A 17,414-nucleotide genomic window follows, 5' to 3' on the forward strand; every position below is an offset into this window, starting at 1 on the left:
TATCTCATCCAGATCCCATGTCGGATACTCTCTGCTACATTGATCATAGTTGCCCGTCACTGGCACATTTCACTGCATTAATCATGGACTCACGGAAACTCGGCATCCCCTTCTTGGCGAACCGCACCGCTGGAAGACCTTAGTGATCCGTCCATCCGATGAAGCACTGATGCGGAATAGATCTAAGCAGCCAACCCCAGCTCCTCGCGGGTTCCCGCTCTCGCGATCAAACAGCGACATCGCCCCAGTCGACATCAACGCCTATGGTCCACGGATCGCCCACATTTTTCACAGCCGCGACCACCACAAGATATGCTTATGACCCTGGGTGCCCGTGCTCGACGCACATTTTGAGAGACGGGCAGACTTCTGCGCGCTGCTTGCTCGTGCTTCGTGGGTCGTTCGAGCTCCAACATCTCCCCGTGGGTCCCGACGCGCGTACCAGTTCACCCCTCACCAACCGACGCGCGTACCCCTTGCGGGAGCCTATGCACACGCTCGCGCGGGTGATCGCCAAGCGGGTGTTCTGCGATGACCATGGCGTGTGGAGGCGCGTTAGTGGAAGCTTGGGAGTGAGGTTAAGTGGACGTCTGGTCCATGCTCGTTCACCGCGGTGTGTGCTCGTTGCACAACGCGTAGAAGACGGGTGATTTTGCGGTGCAAACAAAGGTTGACCACTGTCAGTAGTTGACCAGGGAGCGTAGGTGGATGTGACTTTTTGTTTGTTTTTGTTCCAATGATTCTCGTAAATCTCCACACAGACAACACCATCTATACCGTGCAAAACCGACCCTATACAAACAAGAACGCTCCATGAATGGCTAATGTACACCTAGCCGGGTAGGTAATTAGTAAAGATACAATCCAAAGCGCAGACGCTCCTCCTAGATGCCATCTCGCGCAGTCCCATCCCACTCGCAGGACAATCATCGCTCGCCGAAAAGTGCAACACAATGGTATGGTACGGTATGGTATCGTCGTCCGTAGCATATGGCTTACGCGCCAGGAAACTGCACCTTGCACTCGCCCTGGTCGGCGATCCACTTCTCGATCTTCTGGACGGCCCACCCGCTCATCCACCGCTCCTTCTTGTTCTCTTTCTTCTCCATCGGGTTGCCCAGGCGGAAGTTTTTGGACATGACGCACGCGTCATCCTGCCAGCGGAACTGCAGGCAGTCGTCGACGACGTCGCACGCCTTCTTGCAGTTGTCGAACGACTTGTATGCATTCTTCTCCTCGTCGTGCTTGAAGTCCTCGGGCTTGCGCATGTGCCAGATGTACTTCTGGTCGTGGAAGTTGTCCCAGTCCTTGGACTTATCGTCCTTGTCGATGTAGTACCAAACGTTGTTGAGGTAGTCGTCATACATGTTGTCCCAGTCCTCGAGCTTCTCCACGAGTCGTGGCGCGAAGTATTCGTAGTAGAGGTCCTTGATGAGGAGCGGGGTGGGCTTGCCGTCGGTGGCGTTCGCGAAACGTTTTTGCTCGTATTGCCAGATCGAGGCGACCTCTTCGCTGTTAAGCTTGTGTAGCGTAGCGATGGGCTGGCACCATTGGCGAGGACCGAAGGGGAGCGTGAAGGGTTTGCGGCCGTTTATGGTAGGGAACTGCGTTGCAAATTAGTTTCACGAACTTGGGATGCGACTGTCATTCTCGCTTACCATGTTTGTGTTTTTGAGACCAATGTTCTCCTTTACAGCAATTGTCATCAGCATGTCGCCGCAGCAAATGCTTCTTGCCGCATGATCAAAATGCTCCACGCTCGAGTTGGCATGGAATTTCTTCATGGCCGATTGCGACAGAATGTAGCCGCTGCCGCCGTGGTTGAAGTCACCGTACTGCGAAGGCTCGAAGCTGCCAAAGAAGTGGTCCTTCAGAGGATCGAACGGCTTCAGCATCTCGATCATGTTCGGCCAGTGGATGTATGTGTCGGCGTCGATGTGGATGTACCAGTCGTAGTTCGGGCGCATGGTGTAGGACACGTCTGACTGGCGCACGTTCTTGTACTTGTCCAGGTTCCACGCCTCGCCGCCAACGTTGCTCCATTTCTGGCAGCTCTTTTGGTCGACAAGACATTCTTGCTGGCGTCGCCACAGGTTGAAGTCGCCGTTGTCGTGCTTGACTTCGTCAAGCGTATCGCTAAGGATGTCGTAGACACGGTAACCCATAATGGACTCTTCCATGTCGGAGAAGATGAGGAAATCGGGTAAGCAGCGGGTCATGGTCATGAACTGAGTAGGCAGGCGGTCGAAGGTCTCGCTAGCACCCGTCTTGATGATGAGGAGGACCTTTGAAAGATCAGGAAGGTGGGCGCAAGACGGATCGATCGGTCGTGCCGGAAGCCATTCATTTTCTGGGAACACCTTTTGGTCGACAGCAGGCGTGTTGATAACCGGCGGCGCTTCTTCGTTCTCAATGTTGGAGTGAGATTTTCCAGTCGCTGCTACTTGTGGTGCTGATGTTGAGTGTGTGGCAGCGTTCTGCGCGGGTGGCTTCAAGTCGTCGTGGTTGGGCCTTAAGGACAGATGCGACGGGAGCACATTGAGTGTACCATCGTGGAAATACGATACAAAGACAAAGACGGCGAAGATGATTGGGATGCAGACCACGGTGATGGCCGTGAAGTGCACTTGCCGTAGCAACATGGTGGGCGATGTGTGGGAATGAGTGGCAGTCGTTGGCTCCTCTCGGGCGACCACGAGAGTGGGAGATCAACGGAATTGCAGACTAGGGAAACAAGAATTAAGTGGTCGGACAAAGGCTGAGCAGGGGCATGTCCTGATTTAGGCAGCACTTCTGCACAGCCGAGTTCTGTAAGGCTGGCCGTGCCCCTTTATTATATGCGGTAATAGCGTTGGCTGGCGACCCGCGAGCAGCGACCGGAGCGATGCTTGCAGCCGTGCGCACGTTGCCACCACGCCTCTCGGACCCCTGCTGGTGCTCCCCATCTTCTACAAATAGCTCGTCGCTTGTCGCAATATGGCGTCGTTTGCTTCTTTCGCCAAGTTTCCGGGCTGATCACTCCCAGCTTTCGAACCTCCAACCACACAACCCATGTGCACGTCAAGAAGTTCAAACAGATCATCAGAGTGTATGGTGGCATGACATGGCACCGAACGGTTCACGCCTTTCAGCTCAGCAGCCCGCGCATTATGGCGCCACCGATTCGCCGTTCAGGGTCAAAAGAATCCAGCCGGCTGTCCCTCTAGCGGAATGCGGAAAGGTTGCGGAATCTTGACGTCGCTTGCATAGCCGGATTGGGCATCGGGGAGCGAAAACAGGGATTCCTCGATTGGGGATCGCTGCTGCTTGGCTCGTTCAAACGCCTCCAAATTAACATCCGCGGCACACCCCTAGGGCCTGCAGCATCGCCCAATGCGCTCGCTGTCGAACCCCGCGCTAGGATTGCGTCGAATTCTGGGCCTGTAGTGACATGTGCGGGCGGAGCGTGTTTGAGGTTAACGATCTGACGGGCATAGAAGATCAGGGCGCCGCCCATCAGTGCGACGGCGTGGAAGTCGTGGGAGCGGCAGTTTCGTCTTGCGCGAGGGCGGTACGCTCCAGTTGCACAGATGCGCTGGCCGTGCTGACATTGTCTGATGCACCGCCGTGGTCCACTTCGCAGAGTTTGATCAGCCGTGCGGAATGCCAATCGAACGGAGGGTAAACGAAGGAGGCCGATTCATCACCACAGCTGGATGGATACTATGTACGCGGGTCCCCGAGTTGTCGTAATGCCGCGGGTCGGAGACACGGTTGTCGTGGGGATACATACGGCCGTTAGTCGAACCTGCGTCGCAATGCAACCCTTTCTTTGAGGTCGCTACCCGGTTCGATACAGCATCAACATGTGCCAGTCGTTGTCGCACGTCACAGGGCGGGACACGGTTGCGAAATGTTGCATTGAAAATGAGAAAGTCGGTGCGTGGGTGCAATGGTCCAATCACAGCTGCTGCGTATCCAACACGCTGGCCGCGCGCCTTCCTCTTCCACATTGTCACGTGACTTTACAAGCGGTCCTTCCGCTTGATTCCCCCTGAGCCAAAAATTGCTGAGTGAGTGTTTGCGCAGGCACGCGCATCACTTTACATTAGTCCACAGAGCGCTCTCTGTGTGAGCAGATGCAGCGGACACACTCTTCGCGAAGGTCTCGGAGCGGTCCTCCGGCGCATATCATCATAGAGATGCTCACCTCCGGAGATCACATGTTGTCCCGGATGCCCAGGTGCATTCGACATGCTGCAGTGCAACATTGCCCATCACCCAACGAAATCTGGTCCAGCTGAGCCATGGAAGTGTAGACGACAAGTGCAGTTGAATTCAAGACCGCAGGGTCGCCCGATGTCAATGCGAAGAGAGCTTCCACGGCATGCTCTTGGTTCATGCGCCGAGTCTACTGTGAGAGGATTCACGTGCTAAGAAGAATTCAATTCATCACATAGTAAGAAGATAGACATGGCGATATGTATGACATTTGCTGTCGAGCTGCTTAGTCCACCTCCAGGCCGTGGCCCATGACCACTAGCTCTCTCCCTCATCTTCAAGCCTGCCCACCACTCTTCCACCGGTTTGATTCATCAATCTACCGAACCCATCCACCGAACCCATCCACCGAACCTGCGTGACAGGGAGTCGTCCCTGACTAAAAGAACCCCAGCTTGTGTCGAGGAGATGATAGCATTGAGGGGTTGTTGACAAGATGATTGTCGTGAAGAGCAACTCAACGCCTTGCCTCAGGATACGACTTCAGACTCGGAGCATGCTCAACGAGCTTCAGTCACCACCGTACGGCGAAGACGAAATTGCTTTGGTGTGGTGATGTCGCGGACCTCTGAGGCTGTGGCAGGACCTCTGATGATAGGTCGTGAGTCGACTTGATGAGTGTTATGCCGCACTTTGTAGTTCGCGACAAGAGATTGTGTCAGGGTTTCTGTAATGAGTCGGGAATGCACTTGTGGCGTGTGTGTGCCGGGCTTGTAGCTCGTGGCAAGAGGTTGTGGCAGGACCTCTGGTGATAATAGGTCGGGCTGTGACTCAAAGTAACTTTCGGAGAGTGGCCATGTCGCTGGACTTACCTCCTTGCCTCAGGATACGACTTCAGGCCCGGAGCATCGCTCAACGGTTTCAGCCACCACCGTTCAGCGAAGGAGTGCCAATTTGACTTGTCGAAGCCGAAATGTCGTGGAGAGCACAGGTGAGAACGAAGAGATTTCTCATTGCGTCCAGCGCTGTGCCACCGTCCGCAGACTTTCACCAAACTGCCACATCGCCGAAGCCACATAGACGTGTTCGTCTTCGACACGCTTCCTCTCTCTTTGACCAAGAACTCTCGCCTGGATCGTCTTCTTCTGAAGGAAGATGTCGTGCCACTCAGCGAAAGTATTGAAGACAGCCGCTTGGATCGCGGCGTTGCTCTCAATCCGCCAGTCCTCGCCTTTCGGCCTGCCTAGGACACCTAGATTTGCTTCTTCGAGGGTCGTGAGGAATTCGCGGGCCGAAGCAGTCCACGCGCAGAGCTCTCTGCGCTGCTCAAACTCCTTGTAGGAGATGAGGTGGGACTTCAGAGAGAGCCTGCCCTCGAAGACGGATTCGCCGGAGAAGGACGGGAGGTCCATCTTCTCGAAGGGAAAGATGGGATGGGCGGTGGCGTTGGCAATGGTACCCTGGATCCACACCAGTAGGTTACCCATATCGACGGTCCCAACGAAGCCGACTTGTGTGCGTGCCACTAACTCGCTCTGCGCAATCCCCGTTTGTTGAGAGATGCGCTTGATGGTAGCGAGGAGGGGTTTGGCGTCGTAGTTGCGCACTTTGGCTTCGAAAATTGTGGCAGGATCTCGGAGGGCTGCCACAATGTAGCCGTATGTTTCGCTGTGGATTTGCTTGGAGACGGCCATGAGCGGAGGCAAGATGATTTTGCCGGTCTCGCTGAGCGAGATGGTGAGGGTCTTGGTGCCATCGAAGATGACCTCGTGGCAGATCATGTTGCGTATTTCCGCTGGGAGGAGGTAGAGAGGAGAGGGTACATTCTCCTCGAAGAGGGAGTCGATGCTGTTCTGGAAGAAAAACATTGTGATGATATGAGAAGGGTGTCTTCAAGGAGGGTCAGAACGGCATCAATAATGGATGCCAGAGGTAGTCACTAACCTTCTGAATGTGTGTCAACTGTATTGGAGATTGCTGCGAGCTGAGATGAGTCGATGTGCTGGAAAGCTGGCGTTGCTGGCAGTAGAATTGTGTGGGGTAGCTGTGATGGATGGTTCTGCAAGAAGGAGAGAAATGGGCAGGTATTTATTCCCAGAGACGCCCGTCCCGGCGCTCACAGATCACACATACTGTCGCGCCTCGCTTAGCATGATTCCCCATACATGTTGAGATCAGAGCCGAATCCGCGCCTTTCGATACAATTCTTCGATGTGGACTCTTCGATTGTGACAGCTCTTCATTCGTCCAGAAAACTGGGCCTTCTACGGTACATGCTGGGCGACGTTCAACGGAGTGTCAGAGCCTGATATACCCTATTCCTCGCCAGCCTGCTCGCTATCCACCCACCGACACCGCACCTTCTTGTGCTTCTGCTCTATTTGTGTACTCCAGGAACTCCCTACCTAGCCTCACAACTGCCCACCCCTCCTCATCCACCCCACCTCCCTTCGCACAACTCCTAGCGTCTCCCCTCTTCTCTCTCTAAACGGATCAACCTGAATATGCGCATTCATACGCATCCCATTCTCCTCAATCCAATCTCTCAGCTTCTCCAGCACCTCGGTACTCAGCACCCTTAGCTGTGTCTCTTGCAGCGGATGAATGATGTACTAGTATCCGAACGGCAACTCCGCGCCCACCTCACTCGCCACGACGCTCTCAATTTCCTCGTAGGAGGCGTGGATCTGGACTAGTACTATGGCGTTAGAGTCTGGTATGTGCGGAAGGGCAGGACGTCGAGGTTAGGAGGGAACTTTGGGCCGCGCTGGAGATTGTGGTAGCGCATGAGTGAGGCGAAGAACACTATGGAATGTAAATGATCTGGGCTAGGGCGTGGGTGCGCATGTATATTAGCTTGATATTGCGTTCGTGGAGCACTCCGATATGCTAAGAGAGACTGAGCTTGCGATTTGGTATGTGCGGGTGATGAGAGTTCGCGATGGACTTGGATACTCTCTGTGTGTTCATGATCTCTCCTTGTGAAGTTGTGATCGCATAATACACGTAGAAGGGATGGAGTGAAAGCGCTTATGTCGATGTCCACACGCATTGACTGCGCATAGAAGCTGGAAGCGTGGGCTTATATGTGCATACAGACCCTTAACGGCTCAGACAATTCTAGAGTTTACACAAGGAAATTGGATGTGAACAGATGACCAGAAAATGGATGACCATGAGCTGCAGTGTCGATGAGCGCCCGAGATCTTGCTGCGCCATTCTCAAAGTCATAGCCTTGCGTATAAAGAGAACAGAAACTCATAGAAAGGTCATTCGCAGGACAGTGAGCCAGCGTGTGCTCAAAGTTTGCCCCAGAAACCAGCCACTTGTGAAGAACATGCCCCAACAAACTGTCTCCACTACAATTCCCAAAACTCGCACAATGATAAGATAGTCCAATCACTGTTAGTCAACATGGAACCAGTCTTCACCTTCGACTCCCTGGTACAGCGACGTCGACGAATCTGCATGTCTCCTATTGTTCGGATTCCACACTATGTCAGATCGATGCATGTCGTGAGGCGACGTGGATAAAGGTTGGGAATGCTTGAGCAGCTTGACCTTGGGCGCCTTCGAGCGAGGCGGTGAGAAGCCTATGGGATGCACCGTTGAGCGACGCATGACCATTGGGTGACGTGCAACGGTAGGTTGCGGATTCTTGGTTGTGCGGGACGAACCAAATTTCGTGGTGGGCCACCTACAGTCAACACAGTCAACACAACAATGCACCTGACTCATTTGATTCTTTTGCAAAGACGGAAGGGCTTTTCGTACCTCTTCATCAATTCTCTTCTGATCCATAGTCCTTGAGTACGCGGTGCTGGGTCCTGTCGGAGCGAATTTGGAATGACCTGACATCCGCACCCGAGGTATTTCTCCCAGACTTCTTCCATTGGGTGCAGTATTGTCGAAACTCGCTAACCAACGAACCCGAGAAATCTCACCACCTTTATTGCGGTGGCCGATATGAGAGATAAAGGCTTTGAGTGGAGTATGCTTCTTGGACTCCATTCTAAAGAACGGAGGGTCTACTGCCTGCAATTCGCTATTATCTAAGGAAAAGGTAGTATCCATTTGAATTGAGGTCTCTAAGGCCGGACGATGTAGGAAATTCTCTTCGGGCCAAAGATATGGAACGTACGCGTCGATAAAGCTCGTGACTACATGGGTAAATCATCTTGTTGGCATCCCAAAATAATCTCGATAGGAGCAGATTGGGGACGTAATTGCTACAGAACCGACTTACCAGCTCTTTCACCCTCCAGCACGGCATCCTTGCTCTTGCCTATGACTGAGAGGTCGGACGTGCCGCCATACGCAACACCTCGAAAACTCTTACTGTCTATGTCCATTGCTGGTGTGAGCCCGTATATGTGGCGCTCGGTGGACGGTACAAGAGCCAAGTACCATCCCTCAGGACTACGCGCGGCAGTCACTTCGCTACATAAGAAGGCATAGTATGCGGAATCCGTGAGCCGGCCCAGGAACTCTCCAGTATCTTCCGATGGGGACTTTTCGAATGCATCGCATCCCGACACTCGACGAGGGGCGGCCACGTACGTGTCCGTCCATAGAGCGTACTTCGGAATGAAGACATTCCTTGGGCGAAGAAACCAACCTTGACTGCCAGTCCGGTCAATGCCGAGTTTACCAATCAAGATCTGCTGAACCTCGAAAGCTGTCAAGGTCTCAACGAAGTTGACCAATGAGACAGGCATCTCCACCATGTTTACTGATGACATTCTAATCGTGGGGAGATGGTAAAGTAGCACGGACTCTTCGTTTCTATGGGCCTCTTGAAAGTGCTTGTAGGCTCCAAGAGTGAGCCTGTTGATCGATCGTGGATTCAAGACCTTATGCAATTCCGGATCGAATCTACGGGGACAGACTAAGTAGTCACCCGAGTATTGGCTCCATCCAACCATATGATCAGGGAGATGGCATGTGGAGTGATTACAGCATTCTCCGTGATATACGGAACCCGACTCTTTTTCCAGAGCTTCTATATACGCGGGAGTAATGGTGGTCGCGCTCGGAAAACGTTCGACTTTGTTGTGCGGAAGTCTTACGAAATAAGGCCGCTCATCATCGAAGAAGGCCACTGCCCGCTTTCCATTTTTAGCACCGAGTTTTTGCTTAGGATCATCTTGGCTGCCGTCTTTTTGCCGCGCTGGGTGGGTGTCATGCTCGAGTTCCTCGAATGCTTGATTGGTCTGCGTGCAACTGACTCGTGATGGAAAGTGTGTTGGGTTGGCATCGTTACCGTGTAGGTTTTCTTTAGGCTTCTTAGTAGCAGCATGCAATGACTCTTGCTTTTTGAGCCCAACGGGCTTCTCGGGCTGCTTTTACATCGTGGATGGTTTTGCCGGTGGTACTGTGACTCCTCCACGCCGATGCTTGAAATGAGAATCGTTCCTTTTCTCCGACGTCTCAGGCGGATATAGTAGGTCCCCCAGTCTTGAGTCATTTGAATTACTGTCAGAATCCGCATTTTCATTAAGCAGCACGAATCCGCCACCCCCGTAGCTCGTACCGCAATGTTCCCAAACATACCATGCCAGGGATGTCCTGAGGCTCGAATCTATGCACCTATCACCCCTATTCTTGTCGACAAGAAGCGGAATGCCTTTGGTGATACAGTCGATCCATTTGATCCATCAGCCGGTGAAGTTTTGCGCCTCCATGGCTTCACAAACCGTCTGCCTTTTGTCACGAAGGACAAGACTGCGGCCATCTGGGAGGAAGAAGAGATCCATTGCCGGATTCTGTACGATATGCTCCATATGGGCCTCCGGCGGCGGCGGGCCTTGCATGCCTGCATTGATTCAACGGATTGCGGAGATTTTCTGCTTGGGTGGGTAAGCACAATGTTAAGGAGTTTCATGAGTTGCAGCGGAAGCACTTCCGGTAATCTACAACCCAAAGCGCGTAGACAAAGTAAAATTTGATGAAGAACCTGCCACCAATGGCGGACTTTATCTTCATCAAACAGGTGGAAAATGCCTTGAAGATGCTGGTGGAGCTGGCGGAGCTCATCAGGGCTCAGCAAGTCGAGAACGTCAAGAGGTATCGGATATGCGAAGAAGAGCGTCCTTCCAGTGGAGAAACAGCATGCTTGGGCTTCGATCTCGCCAAGTAGGTTAGTGATATGGCGGTCTCCAGGGCGCAGAGCAAAGATTCGCGGACCAACTTCCATTATCACGAATTGGTGTGTAGCGAAGGAGAGATCTTCAATGTCGTAAAGGTGTGCGTTGAGATTTAGAGTCGAGAAAGTAATCAGGGACAATGATGGCTTTGTAGCACGCTGAGTATGGCTATAGAATCGAGTGGCTAGACAGTCTCGTGTAATCGCGGACTAGGATCTCTGTGTAGATGATGGCTGCCACACAATCAGCAATACCCGGAGGTGTTTGTACCCGCCATCGTACTCTACATTCAAACCGACCTTCAACTCCGGCTTCAATAGCGCTACGTTGTCTCACTGGGCGCTCTTCACAGCACCAACGGAGCCCTCTTCATATACATTTTTCATTGTGAACCCTATTGTTCGCTGTATCCAAATGCAAACGTGTTCTGACTGCGTTGCATGGCCCACGGTTTGCCTGTCCGGAGGGCTCGGTCGCGACTGAGCGTGCTGTGCGTTTCCCGCATAGTGACGGATATCGCGGTGGAGTGACCGTACGAACGGGCAGTGTGTGGTATGTCTAGAAATTTATGTGATACTATGTGAGTAGGAAGGTGATGTTTGTTGTCGAGACGAAGTCGGCTTAGGGCGGCCAGATGTTGAGATGCTTGTCCGCGCCAGCGGTTTCCACGTCACGGGTATGGCTAGAGGGAGTATGACGTGACAACAGACCCATTATCAAATTACACCTTTCCCGGCATCCTCACATGGCTAGCTATGTACAATCTTACTCTCCTCGCAATTCTCCTATTCCTACCTACCTATCGTACCCTTTCAAACAAACACCAAAAATGCCGACGAACGCCCTGTTGTATACAATGCGAGCAATTACAAGCAACCAGCATCCCACAAATTTACCAAAACAAGCTCATCATACCCATGCCAAGCTCGTCAGTTCGTAAATCATGCGTATGCAGCTGTACCCAAGGAGAGACGTGAAACTAAAGAACAAGAAGCACAAAAAAATCTACGATGCAACTCGACTCAAGAGCGAGACGCAGGGAGAAGTATATGCAAGAATGGAGAGCTTAACTTTTGCCGTCCAGCGTGGTGTGGTGCGACGACTACACCCATACCACCCACCTGCACAAGGGCCATCGGGCGGTGTCCAATTACGCCAGCGGCCATCGACTCTTCAGGCCTTGCATCCACTGCCCGTAGAGAATATCAGCGAGCAAGCCCTGCTGCTCCATGCCCGGCTCCACATGGCCTGGCAGCTTTTTCTCGCTCAGCTCATCGCCATCAAGCCCAAACAGCTTCTCGCCGCCCACAAATGCGCTCTGTCGGCGACGGTGAGACTTGAGATGCGGGTTGTTCTGCGCGAGAACGAGTTTTGGGCCCTTCACTGGGGAGCCGGAGCTCGTGCTTGTGGGCGTGCCTACGGGAGACAGAAACGGAGTTTGAGCCTGTATGGGAGAGGCGTAGTCGGTGACGGGCGATGGTTTGGTGAACACTGTGGACGACGTATTGGCGCGGATGCGAGTCGTTCCGTTGCCGTGAACTGTCGTCCCAGCCAAGCTGGATTCGCTGGACTTCGTGTTGTGCTGCTTGGTTCCGGGGGTTGGTGCAGGCGACATAGCGATTCCGAGCGCAGAAGCGAGCTTTGAATCTCCTTGCAATCGGTCGACCATGGCCTTCAAAAGCAAGAACTCTCCTTCAGGGTCGACCTGGTCAAGATGAGCCCACGCCTGGTGCACTCGACTGATGGCTTCGCGCTGCTGAGGCGATGCGGAATCTGCATGGGCTTCCTCGAAGACAGAGTCGAGAGCCTTGCCGTAGGCGCGTCGGCCGTAGAGAGCATCCTTGGTGATGGCTACAGGTTGGTAGTCTGTAGGCGGAGGCGTGTTCTCGTCGTGGATGTCCAAGGGGTGCGCCGAATTGGGTGGCGAAGGGCGGAAGGTTTTCGCATGCGGGTTGGGATGGAAGGAGTTTGCAGTGTCGATCGGGTTGGATGCAAGTGCTGCCCGCCTCTCGCCTGATGAGACACGTTTGAAGTGTCTGACCGTGGACGGCGAGTTGCCGAAACTAAGGTCGACGCCCAAAGGCTGTTTAGGAACATTTGCAATGCGTCGAGTTGTTGGCGTTTGCCCCGAAGGCACGCGGAATGCTGTACCCGTAGACGACATGCGAGACGACGGCCGACGACGTTCAGGTAGCGGTGAGTCTGTGATGTTGCCTAATGGTGCTGCGTTCAGGTCCATACGCTGCATTGTAGCAGCACATGCGTTCATCTCGCCAGAAGGCATACGCGTTGGCTTGCGACGCCTCGCCGTGTGGGGCGTAGCACTGATCCTGACGGTCTTGGGGTGTTGGACCGTAAAGTTCCACTCATCTTCCTCATCCTTCGGGGAGAGATCGACCCTGAAACGTTAGGAATGAAACCCAGAGGCTACATGGGGAACAACTCACATGGTCTCTTCGTAGTACTTTACGTGCTTGGTAGTCTCCTGCTTAGCGTGGTACATCTGCTTGCGCTCGATCAACTCTCGCATGGCTTGGATGTTGCCGGCCTTCCGGATGAACTTGTGCTCGAGTAGCTCCTTTGCGCTGGCTCGGAGATCGGGATCTTTGACTAGGCACTTTGACACGAAGTCCTTGAACTCCTTTGTCCACTGATTGCCCTCGAGTCGCGGCGCGGGGTTCTTCGGGATGGTGAACAATATCTTCATGGGGTGTGAGCCAGAGTGTGGCGGTTGTCCCATGGCTAGCTCAATGGCAGTGATACCCAGCGACCAGATATCCGCCTTGAAGTCATAGCCTTCTTCTTGTATCACCTCTGGTGCCATCCAATATGGTGTCCCGACGAATGTCATACGCTGTGACTTCAGATTGGTCAACTGCGCAGCAACGCCGAAGTCTGCCAATTTGACCTTGCCCATGTCTGTGAGCAAGACGTTGGCAGCCTTGATGTCTCGGTGAATCTTGCCGGTGCCGTGCAGATAGACGAGCCCGAGCAGGAGTTCGCGGCACACGATGGCGATGTGGGCTTCGCCGAACGGTCCGGGAGCCATCTGGATCCATTAGTATCCGTCTCGTACACTTCTCGTCTGATTCGCATACCAGATCCAATGCAGAGCCTCCGCCCAGGAATTCCATGACGATCCATAGCTTTACGCCTCGTACGAAGCTCGTCTTGTACTCGGTGACGTAGGGACTCTTGCAGGTGCCCAGCAGGTTAATCTCGGCTTGGATGTCGGCGAGCTCATCGGTGCTCTCTTCGAGGTCGATCTGGTGGAATGCGTGAGCGTGGGGGGCATACGGTGGCCAGGGATGGGCAACCGTACCAGCTTGATGGCAACTGTCTCGCCCGTGGCCTTCTCAATGGCCTTGTACACCTTTCCGAAGCTTCCGCCTATGCGCTGTCAGCAACGCACTGCAGCTCGATTGTTTTCTGCTGCACGCACTGCCCAATTCCTCCAAGACCTGGTAGCCCTCTGCCATTGCGGGCGGCTGACGGAGATGGTTGCGGATAACGCGGTCGCTCAGGGGGATTCAAGCGACGATGGCTTCCAGGTCGGAGCGGGACGGCGGTCGCCGTGGAACAGTGCTGGTAGATAGGAATAGGACTGTGGTGAGGATGGCCGTCTGGTGCGACGCTGGGAACGGTTATGGACATGAGCTGGGGTTGGGCAGGGCCGGCTGCGCGGTCTCCAGGGCAACACGCGGGGCCATCAACAAACGCACACGCCGCCCGCTTTGACGTCTGTCTGCGAGTCGAGTCGGCGAGCCCGCACGAAGCGACGAGAGGCGTGCGTGATCAGCAGCCGCAGGACGATGGGATGCAGCAGTCTGTGACTTCAGTCCTCTGTGTTGGGCGCGCCTACTACACGGGATGGCATGCGGCTACCAAGAGAGAGCTGCAGCTGCTGCATCCAGTCACCGGCAGCCCTGCATAAGCCAGCGCAGTGCCGTTCCGCGCTCCGCAACATGGAGTGCGAGCGCGGCTATCTCGATCTCCAGTCGCCCCGACAATTGGTGCGTCATCCGGGTGATGGGCTGGCCTCGGTGAAGCAGCGGCGGTAAACATCGGACAAGACGCGCTCTGGCCAATGATGTGCCTGGAAGCTCCTTGCAACACTCCCGCGACAGCCTTGCAGAAGCTTGAGAAAGTGGGCAGACGGTGCTGCTGGCCAGCTTCGCGCGCCTCCACCACGGGTTGGACCCCGAATCCATGCCGTCGGCGGGTTCCTGGAATCCGGATGCGAGCGAGTGTACACAACGACGCGTCTCTCTCGCGCACTGCCCAATACGGCTACATTAGCCTACAAGGCTCGGCAGGGGCCCTTCACAGGCCCGGCTCCCCAGGTCTGGCGCGGCTGTCAGCTGCGTGACCCCCACTGCTGATTCGTGCCCGGCGTCTACACGCGCGGGTTGCGCAGGCAGACGGACCGGGCCTGGAGATGGATGGCTGGCGTCGAGGCCGATGGCGACTCCCTCGGTGCAAAGCATAACGGCAGCACCGCAGGCGGGTGCTGGACAGGCGCAGCTACACCGCCGTGGCACTTGCGCAGGCACCGCGAGGTCAGCTGCGAGCTAATGTGGACCTGCAGGGAATGCAAATTGGCGTCGGTTTGTTTGGCGGTCGTGCACTCGTGTGAACGTGGGCAGACACAAAAGTCCCCGTCGACCTCGGCCGTGTGACGCATATCCCCCTCCTCCTCGAAGCATGCGCGCGCCCATGGTTCTGGCATGGGAAACTCAGCAAGCCCTGCGTTGCTGAAAGCGTGGTTGTATTCGTGGTTGAAGAGTGGATTCCTCCTCCGTCTGATTGGCCTGCCTGCTGCCATCTTGGCCCTGCATTTTGAGCTCAGCGAGTCCAGCCACCGCTACAGCGTCATCCTCCACCGCCTCTCCTCGCGCCTCCGCCTCGCACACTTGACCTGCCGCCTCGCCAAAGGTCATGGTATTGGCGCCCACAACATCTTCTACCTAGGAGGAGCAGACGTCATGGACCGCGCACAGCACAAGCCCGCCTCATCTCGGAAACGGTCGAGCACCCCGGACGACAAAGAACGGGCCTCAGGGGCCGCGCCCAGCTCCACCGTCGCAGCCTCCCAACAAACATCCGGCGCTGCGTCGACCTCCAGCACGCTCTCTCACCCGTCGCCCACCCCCGACATGCATTCTCACGCTCGCTCCATGTCGCACGCCGACATTGTTCGCCAGGGAAAGCGCCTCTCCCTGCAGTTCCCCATCCAGCCAGCTGCTGCCGGCAGCAGTTCTCCAGCCATTCCCTCACCGCGCTCACGGCCGCAATCCTGGATTGCCGCGCCCTCGCCAGTCCCTTCGCCGGACTCCACGTCTGCCGAAACAAACATCCTCAACATCATCGCCGCCCAGGAGCGCTTCGTCCTCGAGCTCAAGGAAGAGCTTACCAAGGCCGAGCAGGACCTCAAGACGCTCAAGAAGCACTACGCAACACAGGAAGCCGTCAAGGTGCGGAACGACCTGCGCAAGGTCACCAAGCTGCAGCCGCTGAACACCTCGCTTGCCAATCATGGCTTGGACCAAGACGACGAAGACGGCTCTTCCTCGTGGATGCAGAAGGAGATGGAACGTCGCAAGGCGCTGTTGAGCGCCAAAGCAACCCAGCGCGGCGGCAAAGTCTTCAGCGGCTCCAGACACCTGCGCACCTTGTCGCTGTTGTCGCCTGATAAGAATTATACGCCGTCGTTTCCCCAGCCGCTCGATCTGCGGCACGATGACCCACCTACTCCCGCCACCTCCACCAGCACCGCCAGCCTCCAACGCCCAGCCATACCTACTCGTCAATCAGCCTCGCCCGACATCGCCAACCAAATAGCCAACACTGTCAATGGCGAACGCTATGATCTCGGCGGTCTCTCCAACATACAGCGCGAAGCCCTCCTCCGCACCGGCAAGCAGATGGCCAATGATTTCAAAGACGGATTCTTCACCTTCATCGAGGACATTCGGCAAGCCACGGTCGGCGATGACGCCATCAATGCCGCAGAGGGTTCAGCTCCCGGAACCGTTAGGGATGCTGCCACCAAGGGTACACGCAAAGCGTCCGAGAACCGGCCTACGTTGAACCGAGCAAGCAGCTCAAAGAAGTCGGCCCCATCCAAGGTGGATATCGGAGATGAGTTCTGGAAGGAGCATGGTCTGTCTGAGCCCAAGGCCTCGCCGACGCACAAGAAAACTCACGCTCTCAAGCAAACGCGCACCCCCCAAAAGCAAACCGCAAGCCAGGCCGACGACTTCGATAGCTGGGATAACTGGGAAACACCAAGCGACAACCACGTTCACGCCGCCAAGATATCAGGCGACAGCAACAGCTCGGATGAGTCGGAAGGGCCTTCCTCGCCTGCGTCTGGACAGGTCAGCTCAAGGACAAGCACTAGGTACCACTCGCAACGCCACGACTCCAAAGCCTCCACTCACACAGCGTCCAGCTCTGTCGAAGAGTCTTCCCGCCGCGACTCCAAGCGCAACTCTATCCCTTGGCCCGAGCTCAGCAAGCTGTCACCTTCGCAATTGAAGCGCACAGCTTCACACTTGATGAAGGAATGGGAGAAGAACCTCACGCCTCCTCCGGAGTCGAGGGACTTCAACCACGCCAGCGGTGATTACATCGGCCGATCAGTGTCTCCTTCAGATTTTGCGTAACGATCTATTGATGAGCTACGGCAAGCTATATACCTTACGATTAACGCCATTAGACGCAACGTCTAGACGAAATGTCTTTTGTCTATTTCTAATCATTTACTCAAAGAGATTTAAGAAGGCGGATTGGTGCAAGCGAGACAATTGTCTAGCAAAAGTTAGAGCCGGAGCTTCGTTGTTTATATGGGAATTGGTAGCGGGATGCGGCGTTAATGCTGTCTAATGGTATTCATGATGTTAATAGGAATCGTATACATTATGAGCTGTGCAATTCAACCTCTTGCGCAATGTGAAGATACTACCAAACGAGCGGTCAAGGATCGAGGCAACAGCGACTGTAAAACTAACTTCCATAACAATCTGGAAGCATCGGGAACTTGTGACTTCGCGACCGTCCGACCAA

The 17,414-nt window shown here is 54.8% G+C and overlaps 5 protein-coding genes across 5 annotated transcripts; 1 reads left to right on the plus strand and 4 right to left on the minus strand.

Moving 5' to 3' along the window:
* Positions 1–995: 995 nt before the first annotated feature.
* Positions 996–2,642, minus strand: CC84DRAFT_1187732 (uncharacterized protein; the record flags this gene model as incomplete). Its single annotated transcript, XM_018180952.1, has 3 exons — positions 996–1,604; positions 1,659–2,350; positions 2,549–2,642. 3 exons carry the CDS (start codon positions 2,640–2,642, stop codon positions 996–998), a joined length of 1,395 nt encoding a protein of 464 aa, XP_018035133.1.
* Positions 2,643–5,210: 2,568 nt separating this feature from the next.
* On the minus strand, positions 5,211–6,068 carry CC84DRAFT_1176938 (uncharacterized protein; the record flags this gene model as incomplete). Its single annotated transcript, XM_018180252.1, has 1 exon — positions 5,211–6,068. One exon carries the CDS (start codon positions 6,066–6,068, stop codon positions 5,211–5,213), a length of 858 nt encoding a protein of 285 aa, XP_018035134.1.
* Positions 6,069–7,605: 1,537 nt separating this feature from the next.
* On the minus strand, positions 7,606–10,013 carry CC84DRAFT_1176939 (uncharacterized protein; the record flags this gene model as incomplete). Its single annotated transcript, XM_018180253.1, has 3 exons — positions 7,606–8,252; positions 8,447–9,539; positions 9,897–10,013. The coding sequence occupies 3 exons, from the start codon at positions 10,011–10,013 to the stop codon at positions 7,606–7,608; spliced, it is 1,857 nt and encodes a 618-aa protein (XP_018035135.1).
* A 1,483-nt stretch (positions 10,014–11,496) lies between these two features.
* On the minus strand, positions 11,497–13,825 carry CC84DRAFT_1093326 (Pkinase-domain-containing protein; the record flags this gene model as incomplete). Its single annotated transcript, XM_018174508.1, has 5 exons — positions 11,497–12,745; positions 12,794–13,395; positions 13,445–13,612; positions 13,669–13,736; positions 13,789–13,825. 5 exons carry the CDS (start codon positions 13,823–13,825, stop codon positions 11,497–11,499), a joined length of 2,124 nt encoding a protein of 707 aa, XP_018035136.1.
* A 1,181-nt stretch (positions 13,826–15,006) lies between these two features.
* On the plus strand, positions 15,007–17,276 carry CC84DRAFT_1165151 (uncharacterized protein). The gene has a single exon (XM_018178652.1). The coding sequence runs from the start codon at positions 15,074–15,076 to the stop codon at positions 17,012–17,014; it is 1,941 nt and encodes a 646-aa protein (XP_018035137.1). The 5' UTR covers positions 15,007–15,073; the 3' UTR covers positions 17,015–17,276.
* The last annotated feature ends 138 nt before the right edge of the window (positions 17,277–17,414 follow it).

The sequence above is a fragment of the Paraphaeosphaeria sporulosa genome (genome assembly GCF_001642045.1).
Source record: "Paraphaeosphaeria sporulosa strain AP3s5-JAC2a unplaced genomic scaffold CC84scaffold_6, whole genome shotgun sequence".
Classification (NCBI taxonomy): Eukaryota; Fungi; Ascomycota; class Dothideomycetes; order Pleosporales; family Didymosphaeriaceae; genus Paraphaeosphaeria; species Paraphaeosphaeria sporulosa.

Coding starts and splice junctions, on each gene's coding strand:
- CC84DRAFT_1165151 (XM_018178652.1), top strand. CDS start 15,074: ATGGGAAACTCAGCAAGCCCTGCGTTGCTGAAAGCGTGGTTGTATTCG.